Source organism: Vombatus ursinus, unplaced genomic scaffold (genome assembly GCF_900497805.2).
Source record: "Vombatus ursinus unplaced genomic scaffold, bare-nosed wombat genome assembly UNPS02014787.1, whole genome shotgun sequence".
Taxonomy (NCBI): Eukaryota; Metazoa; Chordata; class Mammalia; order Diprotodontia; family Vombatidae; genus Vombatus; species Vombatus ursinus.
In genome coordinates, this window is record NW_020954565.1 from 3,921,788 (window position 1) to 3,934,847 (window position 13,060).

The 13,060-nt window shown below is 34.3% G+C and overlaps 1 protein-coding gene across 2 annotated transcripts in view; it reads right to left on the bottom strand.

Moving 5' to 3' along the window:
* SASS6 (SAS-6 centriolar assembly protein) overlaps positions 1–13,060 on the bottom strand; it is a 32,174-nt gene that overhangs the window by 13,777 nt on the left and 5,337 nt on the right. For both annotated transcript variants that reach the window (XR_003569611.1, XM_027868240.1), the window contains exons 3-13: positions 10,442–10,521; positions 9,944–10,048; positions 8,668–8,839; positions 7,917–7,982; positions 6,193–6,312; positions 5,658–5,849; positions 3,314–3,508; positions 3,125–3,214; positions 2,861–3,040; positions 2,435–2,516; positions 131–267 (exon numbers count right to left, since the gene is read on the bottom strand). Coding sequence is in view for 1 of the 2 variants with exons in the window: in XM_027868240.1 (XP_027724041.1) it covers positions 131–267; positions 2,435–2,516; positions 2,861–3,040; positions 3,125–3,214; positions 3,314–3,508; positions 5,658–5,849; positions 6,193–6,312; positions 7,917–7,982; positions 8,668–8,839; positions 9,944–10,048; positions 10,442–10,521 (1,419 nt within the window). In the remaining variant the exon portion in view is untranslated. The remainder of the gene's footprint in view (positions 1–130; positions 268–2,434; positions 2,517–2,860; positions 3,041–3,124; positions 3,215–3,313; positions 3,509–5,657; positions 5,850–6,192; positions 6,313–7,916; positions 7,983–8,667; positions 8,840–9,943; positions 10,049–10,441; positions 10,522–13,060) is intronic.

Sequence of the window (13,060 nt, forward strand, 5' to 3'; positions counted from 1 at the left end):
GCAAAATGAACAAACTGCAAGAGTAATCATTAATGTAAACTTGGAAGGAAGTCTCACAGTAAAGGGCTTACGGGATGGATCTGTGTTTGACTCTATCATAAAAGTTAGCTGATATGAATTTGAATCTTACCATGTTCTGATTAGGAGAAATTCCACTTCTGATGGTGGTGTTGCCAGGCTGAGCAGGTAGAGTTGTGGAGGATCCCAAAAGGTCTTGCTTTCTTACTAGCTGATTTTCATTCAGTTCTTTATTTAGCCATGTGATTACTTCATAAAAGAAAAACAAATAAATTCAAACATTTGGCTTTGCCCTTCTATTTTTGCATTTGTGTCAAACACATTTAAAACCTGTATTACACTTCAAAACTAATCTTCTGAATTCCAAAAAACATTGCCAACTCTCCTAATGTGTCAGCAGAGACAATATATAGGATTATCTAAATCTTTCCAAATAAAAATGTTATGTTTTGATTTGCTAATCACCATATAGGTCAGTTCTCACCTGCTGTTGAAACTTCAGTAGAAAGTTCATTCAGCCAGTCAATAAACATTTATTAAGCACTTACTATGTGTCAGGCACTTGACCTAAGCACTAGGGATATAAAAACAAAAGGGGCAGCTAGGTGGCACAGTGGATAGATTGGCCCTGGAGTCAGGAAGACCTGAGTTCAAATCCAGACTCAGACACTTGACACTAGCTGTGTGACCTTGGGCAAGTCATTTAACCCCGAATGCCTCACAAAAAATAAATAAATAAAAGACAGTCCCTGCTCTCAAGTAGCTCATACTCTAATGGTAGAAACAACATGCAAATCATTATGTACAAACTGTAACGGATAAACTGGAAATAATTAACAGAGGGAAGGCACTAGAATTAGGGAGATCAGGAAAGACTTCCTGAGGGAAGCAGAATTTATTAAGGACTTGATGGAAGCCAGGGAAGCCAGGAAATAGAATTGTGAAGCATTTGAGGCTTGGGGGAATAACCAGTAAGAACGCCCAGAGTTGGGAGACAAAGTGTCTTATTAGTGGAATAGCAAAGAGATCAGTGTTACTAGATCAGAGTACATGGTGGGGTATAAAGTAAGAAGATTCAAAAGGTTGGTGGGGTGGGAAGGGGTGGAAAGGGGTGGAGTGGGAAGGGGAGGGCACGAGGTGCAAAGCAGATTATGAAGAACTTCAAAGATCAAACAAGAGGAATTTGTATTTAATCCTAGAGGTAGACAGGGAACCACTGGTGTTTACTAACTAAGGGGGGGTGACATGGTCAGGCCTTCATATTCTCTGGCAGCTAAAGTGTATCTATTCTTTTAAAAAATTACTTTTACTGTTATCATTAATTTTTACATTGCCCACATTTCTGAATATTTCCTTTCCCACTCCTTCCACCAGAGCTCTATCCCTTCTAACAAAGAATTTTAAAAGGGAAAGGGTCTGGTTTAATCTACTCATAACAGAACTAATTTCAAAATAAACATTACTTCAAATTCCAAATTTAAAAAATTAAATAAATTTCAAAATGTAGTATCTCTACAATAAAAATGAGAAAAGGAATCACTCTCAGATAACCTCCCTACACACAGTTAGATAACACTGTGGCAGAGTTACAATCTAGATGCCCCTACTATATTGTCAAGTATTAACAAATATTAATCATCTAACAATGCCATGAGAATGGTGACAAAAAGTAGTAAGATTATAATGCAAGGAAAAGTCTGGCATTCTCAGATACCTTGAAAAGCATTTTTTTTTAAAATTCAAAACTGGACATGTAACTGTTATTCTTTTGAGTCTTATGTAAAATAAAATCCAGGATAAAGAAGTTAACTAAAAAACAGAATTACAGGATTTCATTTAAAAATTTTAATTATCAAAGACCATACTCGCAATACTTCTTCACTTATTAGACAAATATTTACTGAACTCCTGCTGTGTACAAGGCACTAGTGATGTTGGAGTAAGATACAGTCTCTACCCCCAAAGAGTATATGGTCTCATAAAAGGTAACAATGAAACATGTACACAAACAATAACAAAAGGTAGGATGAAATGAGTGTGTATAATAAGAAAAGTAAAGGAATAATTAAAAAAAAAAAAGTTCCATGGAGAACATGGCATTTGAGCCAAATTCTTAACAAAAAGATGGGAAATTAGTCCGATCTAAGAAGGGTATTCCACCTCCCACTCCCATAACTACGATAGTAATTTTTTATATATTATGTATATACATATATTATACATGTTACTTCCTCTCATTAGAAAATAAGTTCTTTGAGGGCAAATAAATTTAAGTACAATCTTTAAGTACAAAAGTAAAATGGAGAGGTTTTGTTCTTAAAGAAGCAACTAGGTAGGCTAGGAGTGGCTACCTAGAAATGTAAACCTTAAAGTGCCATCCATCCATACGTTAGCTATTTTCATTCAACAAACTTACATTTTTCATTATTCTTCAGAAGCTGTTTGCTCTCTTCAAGTTTTTGTACTGTAACTTCTAACTGTTCTTGCAATTTGCTTACCTGAAATATTTCAATATAATTAAGTCATGTACTGGAAAAGCTAAAATAGGATTAAGAAGTTGAAGGAATTATTTATTCCAATGAAGTGATGAAAAACATAAAAACTTAACGTATGCTGAGTCAAAATACCTGACTTTTTCAAACCAAACAGGCAAATTTCATTATTTCGAGTTAATGGTTTAATTATATTTAACTTCAATCCAATCAGATTCTTTTGTAAAAAATTTTTAAAAATTCTCCAACATTGAATTTCATTCCTAAACAATAGCTACAATTTATAGGACTACATTAAATCTTCATAAACAGTCAAGATATAGTTTTGAAAATTATTAAATATTAACTACCTCTTGCTCTTTACTTCGGAGAGCTTGTCCAATATCTTGTACCTCCTTTTGTTCTTTTTTCAATTTTTCTTCCTTTTCAGCTAGTAGTTTTTCTTGCTGAATTGTAACTGTATTCTTCAGTTTTAATTTGCTCATTAGAGTTTTGATATCACCTTGTAATTTCTTGATAATTTCATTTGCCTGTGAAATATTCTCATCAGATACACTACTAAACATAATGCCATAGCATACATGAAGAATTCTCTTAAACATCTTAAAACAAACCTTAAGAAGTTCAGCAGATAATGATTTTATTGTGGCTTCAAGTTTTCCTAACTGTACCCGATTCTTCTCTCCATTTTCTTCTAGGGCCACCTAAATTATAAAATATTAAAAATTGAACCCTTTGTGCTCCTTGGAAGAAGTGCAACTTACTAATGTGTTTATTAGTTAAAATATTTTTTAATGCATTACCTTTTGTTCCTGAATTGTGTCAAATGCTTCTTTTGTTCTTATAACAAGCTGATCTTTATCTTTAATTTCCTGTTCCAAAACAGCTACTTTAGTTTGAAGCTGATTAATGTGCTTCTCTTTTTCATGACATTCAGCATCAAGAGTAGAATTCTCTCTTCTCAAGGAAAGGACTTCTTGCTTAGCCCTCTGGCACTCCTAAAATAGAAAAAATTATTATAAATATGTGTTGGTTCTAATTAGAGATAATAAGGTTGAAAATATAAACGAGTCAACTAAGTTTCTAGTACAAGTAATTTAAAAGAGCTTTAAAAAATCTGTGCTGTATCTACATCTGTTTTATAATTCGGTCTGTTATAGAAGAAAAGAATCCTTACAATCAAATTAAGGGAAAAGTCACCAGAAATTTGTCAACAGATATGAATAAACTAATACAAGACTTTTTTAAAAAGTCTACCATTTAGCAAAAACATAAAGAAACTTTTCGAGACCTAAATTTTATTTATCTGAATTAATGCCTCACTTTTTAACAATTCTTAAATTTTTTTTTCGATCATCAAAACAATGTTGCAAACAAAACAAATTTCTGTATTGGCCTCATGCAAAAAAATATGTCTTACTCCGAATTCAGTCCTTCACCTCTATGAGGAAATAGGTAGCCTGTTTCATCATCAGTCCTCTGGAATTATGGTTAGTAATGACATTGATCAGACTTCCTAATTATTTCAAAACTGTCTTTACCATATTGTTTGCACTGTATAAATTGTTCTGCTCACTTGATTCTGTATCAATTCATAAAAGTCTTCCCAGGTCTCTATGAAAACACCTCCTTCATTTCTTTTCTTTTCTTTTTTTTTTCAGTAAGGCAATAGGGGTTAAGTCACTTTGCCCAGAGTCACACAGCTACTAAGTGTTATATGTCTGAGGTCAAATTTGAACTCAGGTCCTGCTGACTCCAAGGCTAGTGCTCTATCCACTGTGCCACCTAGCTGCCCCTCCTTCAACATTAAATAGCACAATAGTATTTCATCACATTCATACATTACACTTTGCTCAGCCATTCTCAAGCTTATGGGAACCCCTTCACATTCCCATTCTTTGCCACCTCAAAAAGAGCTTTATTTTTCTACACCTTTAGTTTATTTTCCTCAGGCCTAATAATCCTTCCCTTAATCTACACTCCCACTAATTTCTTTTCAGTCTTTCTCCCCCTTCCTTCCCATTTTCCTGTTAAAATTTATTTTTGTACCTAACTGTATGTGTGTGTATATATATTCTTCTCTCTCTTTTGACAAGTTCAGATGAGAGTCAAGTTCGAATGTGAGCAGTTCCCTAACCCATCTTGTTTGTATAGATGTTTAGATCAGTGACCCATAATTGGGTAGTGGGCAACAAAACTGCCAAATGGCGCCGGTCCTTATCAAGGTGCTTCAGCATACATCTGGGACTTCCATTTGCGCTGGTACACAGCTTATCTCTATATTGCAATGCTCAGCACAGAATAGCATTCCTGGCCAGATCTCATCCCTAGTATCTGATGACCTTTCTGTCTCCCTAAGATGCCGTAGGCCAGAAAAATGACTCACTGATGTTTTTTTGGATATCCCTATCATGATTTGGACTACCAAGTTTTCTAGATCTGTTTGGAGTAGTTTTGGGGGGAGCCTGATTACTGCTTCATCAATAATAAGTATTTACTAATAACTCACAATTACATCACAATTTAAGATTTACCAAACAATTGCTTTACAATAATCCTATGGGAAAGGAAGTACTTATACTGCCACCCTCATATTACAAATAAGAAAATAGTCTCTGGAAGATTGTGACTTCCAGCTCTCTTGGTAGAAAGTGATGTGACAGTAGTAAAAGAAAGGACTACAAATCTTTTAGAGAGTATCTAGTCCAACGTCTTCATTTTAACAGATGATGAGACCAAAGTCCAAAGAGATTAAGTGATTTATCCCAAGTAACACAGCTAGTAAATGGCAAAGCTCTGGCTTGAACCCAGATTCTCAGACTCCAAAACTAGTGTCCTTTCCAGGTTCCTGAGTAATACAAAATAGCTACCAAGAAATTAAGCACTTTCAAATTTAGAGAGCCATATTTCCCAGTTGCTTCTTTGGACCTTGACTAAAAGGGAAAAAATTTATTATGTTATTATTCTAATCCCTACTGAAGCCTTTTTAATATAATTTCCAGAATCTCTGTAGATTTTCTTCGAACCATCAGTATTTGTCACCCCACCAAAACAAGCGAATAATTTAATTACATCTAATAAATGATAAAATAAATATCTACCAAATAAAAGCACTGTTTTCAATTACAAAAAGAAAGTATTCCATACATCTTCTGCACCAGAGAGTTTTGCTTTAAGTTCTCTAATGGTGGAGTCTCCTTTGTACTTTCTTTCTGTTAAGTCTTTATTGGCCGTCTCCAATTCTGACAATCTGCTCTGAAGCTGGTGAACGTTTCTTTGATGTATGTTTTCTAGTTCTTTTTTCTGTTGTTCATGTTGTTGCTGAGATTGAACCTGTGCCTACGTAGATAAATGAAAGTATAATTAACAAAAAATTAAGAGAAGACAAAAAGAAATATGAAAGAAATATATGTGAACATGTTCTAAATTCTTTTCTGAAAATATTAACTTTCCCCTATTTTAAAAAATGTTCAACTTAAGCCTGTGGAATAATTTCAAACATGAGCATATCACCTTGTTTTGTAACAGGGCAGCATATTTTCCCAACACTCCTCTGGGGCCAAATTTGGTCATTATAATTGTATAATACTCAGTTTTGTTTTCCAAAAGGTTCCTTCAGAATTACTATAATCAAATTATTTCATTAACTAAGAATTTTACATATTTCCATTTGTGTTCATACCTGGAGGGCTTTTTCCTTCTCATTTGTCAGTTCTTGAGAATGCTTGTTTGTCAGTGCTGCTGTGTGTGATGTCCATTCATTTCGTAACTTATCTAATTCCTGAATCTTTTCTGACAACGTCTGTACAGTTTTAAACACAAATATTAAAAAAGGGAAATGAAGAACTAATAACATGTCAATATTAATGGCAAGTGTTGAATCCCCCCTCAAGTTTTGCTAGAGCTCTTCCATTTCCTGTCCTGTAAAGCACAATCTCCTTGAAGGCAAGAGCTGTCTTCTTTCAGTCTTTGGATTCTCAATGCCTAGCATGGTACTTTGGACACTGTCAGTGCCTACTATACCTTGAGTTTATTTGAATTAAATTACACAATCATAATGCTTTTTCCGTACATGTGGAAGACAAAGAAACATCACCCTGATGAGGAGAAATGATTTATAGGCCCCTTCCTTGTACCCAGACCCTCTATCTTCACTTCCAGTGCTCTCTTCATTGCACCATGAGGAAGTAGTCTTCGTGCTACAGCAACTGCTATTTCATTGTTAGAAACCTTTAGAGGACCCAGATAGAGTAAGAGCTAGCACTGGAATCGTAGTGTAGCGTAGCATAGCATAGCATAGCATAAAGTTTACAAAGCACATTTCATGTTAACTCATTTTATCTTCACAATCAAAACCAAAAACTTCCAAAATCCAGAAGCAGCAAGGTAAAAAAAAGGAACAAAGGAGGACAGGAGTATTTCTAGCCCCATTTCTACCATTACCATTGATGTTTTGCTAATAAGAAGAAAAGTTGAATGGTATGATTAAAGAAAGGTTCCCTCACCTAAAAACATTTTCCCTATGTGGCAAGGTATTTCACTAATTGGGAGATTTACTCAGGTCTGTGAACAAACACTCTCAGAGGAATATTCAAATTCCCTAAGGATTAGTTTAATAAAATATCTTTCCTTAAAATACCTGACAGGCACTGAAGAAAAGGAGTTTTAACTAAGGGAGGAAAAAAAGGAACTAAAGCAAGGCAGAGACATTTCAGAGGAATTATCTCTCTTATAGCAAAGAGGAATTTTGGAGAGCCTGAGGATACTGGGTTCTTTTGGAGGGCCATGGTATAGCAGAAGGTAGGAAAGGGACAGATATAATGAAAGTGAGTGGGAAGCACTAAAGACAAATCATTTCAAAATTTGGCCTTTTCTCTTCCTACCTTCAAAAAAATAAACAGTTGTCTGTCTTTTAAGCCCTTCCCCTCTTTGCCAGACTTTATCTGTCCTTTCCAACCCCTATCTCTAGCCCCTTCCCCTCCACAAAAGATGTGAGGAGCTGATTTAAGCACTAATGCAGAACTTAAGGTCAGCTGGAAAATGATGCCAAGTGATAACCCCAGAACTAGCTGCATCCGACATACAGAAATGAGCTATAGACAGCTGACCATTCATTAAATTTAGAGGCAATGATTGTCCTCCTCTGTAGCCCAGTCCCACTGGGAAAGAGGCAGGACATTTTAGACAAATAGAATGGCACTGAATAAATACTAAAGATGGGAATAACTATAGGATCAAAAGAATGTTTGGACAGAGCAAAAGATTTGAGCTGGGATTTACATTCTGTATATAAATGAAGGTGACTATTTTTTAGTTTTATTTTTGCTTTTGTGGTGGAGTAGTCTGACAACTGAGGGGCATTAAAAAGATGATTAACTAAGAAAAAAAGGTAAAATTTTGAATTACCTGTTGTGTAAAGTTTAACTGCCTGGTAACATCCTCTAGTGTTTGCTCCAATGATAATTTTTCTTCCTATTAAAAAACAAAGTTAATCAATTTTTAATTTAAGTACTAGTCCCAAAACAACATTTCTAAGATCAAAGGAATTATGCAGAAAGCTTAGCAAACCTTAAGTGCTATATAAATGCTAGCTATTATTACAAATCAGAAAATGCCCAAGCATACCTGTTTTCTCTATAGGAAATAAGCAGTTTATGTTTATATGGCAATTTATACTTTTCAGGGAATTTTCATGTTTCCTTATTTAAGATGGAGTAGGAAGGGGGTGCTTTTTATTACTTACATTTGGCAACTGAGATAACCCGGGCACCAAAAGATTACCTGACTTGCTCAGTCACTGAGTTAACTGGTAACAATTTCGAGACAACATTTTCCAGACTTCTAATCTAGTACTTCTTTTTATTATGCTGCACTATCTCCTCTACAATGAACATTCTAAAATAAACTCAAAAATGAGATGGAAATTTGCCTCTTTTAAACTACCTATTTATACTTACTCAAACACATTGTATGAGAGCAAATGTCCAAATTCCTGAATATTTTATGATAGTTCTTTTGTACTCAATTAAAAAAGAACAAAATCAGAGAATTTTAGAGCTAGAAGGGACCTTAGAAATAACTAGTCTAACTAACTGTCTTGATTTTACAGATGAAGAAAATGCCTCCCAGAAAGGCAGTGTGCAAATTCAAACCTTACCTTGCTACATTTCAAACAGCCTGCTAAAAATTTCTTTATTTCCATATCATTTCCAGGTAGAAGTTTTAGAGAAAGATGTGTAAGATGCTTAAAGGGATTTGTCTCCACCACATTTAAAAATACAGGTGAGTGATCCAAGATGGCTGCTGTAGAAACTAACTGTAGCAAAAACCTTTAAAGGAAAGTTTACACATTAAAATATTTAGCAAGGTGGTGAAGCTGTAACATTAAATCAAAGGCACTGCCCTTAATGGGTATACATGAGGACATATCTCAAGATACTGACAACAGTATCTATCTGCCATATTTAAAAACAAACTAACAAAGGTGGGGACACACAGGAAAACCCTTAACTTCACAATTAAAATAAGGCTTACAGTGTCTGTCTAGAAGGTACAATGATATAAGCCCTGAACTGGAAACCAGCTAACAATTGTTCCTAGCATAAACATCTAATTCTTCAAAAACAACATCTGCAGAGCTCCAGTCCTAACCCAAGGTATCAGGAGAGAAAATAAAATGTTCCTTGAGCTTGAAGGACTTGTGGCAGGGTAGAAGACAGGCACTTAAGTTCAAAGTTTCATTATACAAATATTTTAACAAAGAAATGCATTGAAAAACATTCCGGCATATTATATATAATATTTGATTATCACATAATTTTGAGTTTGTATAAATGCAAAACCTCTGGACAAATATATGAAAAAGACTAATTAAAAAGAACTAAATTGAAAGATTGAAAATTTAGCCTCCATTTTTTATTTGAATATGGCCAAAAAGCATTTATAAGGCTAAATTAAATACAAATTCAAATTTTGCACAAAGTATACAAAAAGGTTTCATTATAAACTGGCATTTGTGCTAAATAACTTTCTAAAAAATTTCCCAGAAATAACACAAATAAAACTGCATTTGGAAAAATATTCTGAAAAGAATTTTAGACAGCAGATATATTTAAATTCTTTTCTTTTTCCATATAAGTGCTTCTATCCTTCATTAAAAAAACAAAAACAAAAACAAAACAAACACACATACCTAAGATCAAACTTTTGTTAAAATAGTTTCAATGACTTTATCTAGATTTGGGAAATGAAGGAAATATACTACTATTGATTTTAATAAAGACAATTTGAAATTTTAGGTTTAATGAAAGCTAAATAAAAAAAAAAAGACAGAGGTATTCATAACACATGGAGAAACCTTGGGTATATGAAATGCCTTTCAGGAAAATTTGGTCTAAGATTGCTTAGTAACACAGTGTCCTCATGAGACTTACCGTGGAATTTCTTTGCCTTGTTCCTGGGTACATTGCTGCAGTAGATCTATAAATTTTTGTGGAAAAGCTGAAAAGTCTACCAGAAGACCTTGCTGCAGTTTCAAACTACATATATGTGAAATCAGAGATAAGAAAAGGCAAATTTTAAAATTTGGATATCGTAATTTTAACATTCTGTCTTAGTAATTAGCAATGTTAATCAATAGTATTCAATGTCCTCAAAATCAATTTAACTCAAGCTGCAACTTTTCTATTTTTAACTTTTCTATTTTTTCTATTTTTATAATGATATGCTCTAAAAAACACTCTCACAAACTTGCAAATATTCTGAATAGAATTAGTTTATAAACACATAATTTCTCCAAATTACACAGAAAATTCCAATATATTCAAAGTTGCTAAAAGGCTACCAATATACCCATAAAACATTAAGAAATTAAAGCATATATTCAAATTTAATTAGATAAAACAAAGAAAACTCTTAAGTCATCAACTTACCTCTGAAAATCTTCCTCAGATATAACAAGGTTATACAGAAAAAATGGATCAGCATCATCAGTCAACTGAATGACTAAATCCTACGAGAAAGATTTGTTTTATTTAAGTGCATATAGAACTTGCAAATTAGTTAATTGCTTCTTTCTTAGAAGTAAAATCATCTGATATGGAAAAAATATTCTCACTCAGTTCTCATGATAATTACTGCCGAATGGCACTATCATCATGCAGAAACCTAGAGGTTAAAACCTCCATTTTGATTATGGCTCAAGCATATAGGTTGAGAGCTGAGAAAAATAACACTGTTAAAGTTCTAACAAAGCTTATACAGTCTTCAACTACAGAGCCAGAGAAATCATTTTTGTTTACAGCCTACACAAGGGAGACTGAATCTCAAATATTATCCAGGGGAAGAAACAAAATTTTACAGCTATAAACTTAAAGGAATTACTTTTCAAAGCTAGGTTTGTGAGACTTACACTTCAAGGTTACATCTGGAGTGTTTACAATGGGCTAATTGAGAGGGAAGATGTATATGCCAAAAGACAACCACAAGGTCAGAGCAAATTGGGATCCTTCCACAAGTCAAATTATATCATTTGGGAAGCAATGACTAAAATTGTGGGTGTAATAAATTCTTTTATTCTCTCTTTGGCTTCTTATTTCAGGTATATAAGAGCCTTCACTTAAAGCTAATAAAAGGGACTCAGAAACTCTTACAACACATCCGACATCAAGGTATCACAATCACTTTAGGTCTAGTTCTGCACTTATATTATTCAAGGCTTTTCATAATTCTTTTTTTTTAACTTAATATTTACTCTAGCCTACAATAGGATGGCCAATACTCTGACAACCATATACAGGTGAAAGAATTCTGAGAGATTCAGGAATACATAGGTACAGCTTATTGGCAAGATGCCACATCTTTACACATGTTTTATTCCTACCTGTATCATACTTGGCTAATTCTAACTTAAAAGGAATATACAGGAGCAATAACAGAATTTAAGCCCATACTGTACAACCTCCTCATTTCAGAGATAAGGAAATTGAGGGCTAGAGGCTAGGTTTCTTGCCCAAGGTTAGGTTTCTGAACAAGATTTTGTCAGTCCTCTTTTAAGCAAAGAAATCAAGAGGACTGACAAATAACTTATTCCCCTCAGAAAAGGAGGGGGAAAAAAGGAACCCTTTTCTCTAACAAGGGTATCAGATATCAGGTTGTTATGGTTGCACACAAACCAATTCTGTTCAGCTCCAGGTGGCTGGTGAAGTAGCATTTGAGATCCATCTGTCTGTCTCTAGTGCCAAAACAATGGTCTTTTACTATGAGATTTAAGTTTATTTCGTAGGCAGTTCAGAATTACAACACTAGAAGACTGACCATTAGAGTAATCAGTCTTCACAGCACAGTAGATAGGGATGGGAAAATTAGGAAAGAATGTTAGTAAAACATAGAGAGACAAGGTTAGAGCAGAGAATGAGAAAGATATGGCAGAAGATGCTAGCACAGAACAAAAGTTTCGGGAAAAAAAATTTATTCATGACTAATAAGTATACCTAGTATGGCTTTTAGGGCCCCAGAAATAAGTATAGAAGAGTTAGAAAAGGAAGTGAAGAAATGAACTTTACTATTCCTCGGAATACCTGGTGTGTAAGTCAACATTACTTAAGTCCTTTCTCAGGCTGGACCAAAATGCTATGAAGTACTACTGCTGAAAGGTTCTGAGGACTTTGTATATATGTAGTCCTGGGGTAATAATACTAGGGAACTAGTCAGCAAGAAAGGTGCTTTGTCCTTAGTAAACTTAATATCAATTTTTATTTTCTGGCCAGGCAATGGGGTTAAGTGATTTGCCCATGGTCACACAGCTAGTTAAATGTCAAGTGTCTGAGGCAGGATTTGAACTCAGGTCCTCCTGACTCCAGGGCTGGCGCTCTATCCACTTCACCACATAGCCCCTTAATATCAATTATTTATGCTGCATACAGTTACTTATGAATAAAGGGGAAGCAGGAAGTATAAAAACACTGGATAAAGGACTGTAACGTAGATCAGTCTTTGTTCTAACCTCATGATACCTTGCTATGTATACAGAAAGATCAAGCCTAAAACTTCAACCATCTTTCCTAAAGCTGCTTCTTGGCTCAGCCTCAGCTTCATTCCTAGATTCAAGGCCCTACAAATTTCAGAATCAATAAATTTTTGGTAGAGGGGCCTTTGAATATTGTGTTTAAAAGTCTTAGCAATGATGGGTAAACTAAATTGAACCTTTTGTGATAAAGACTATATGGACAAAAACATATTCTCTTATATACAAGGACTACATCTATGTAATCCAAAGTGTAGGAGCAGGATTATATTTCTTAGTTTTATATTCTATGCCCTTGTCACTGCTCAGTTTTCAATTTTTCAAGTACAAATGAGGCTGGCATGTGCCAGTAACTGTGGTTTCATTGTTCTCTTAAGTATTATTCTTCAGTCTTCTTAATTACTACTTTTCCCAAAGGAAAAACATCCTAAAACTCTTCCTCTGCCATACTTTTTGTCTGATTTTTACATTTACACTATTGTGTTTGTTCTCTAGAATCCTATTTTCTAGAATAGAAATATATTTC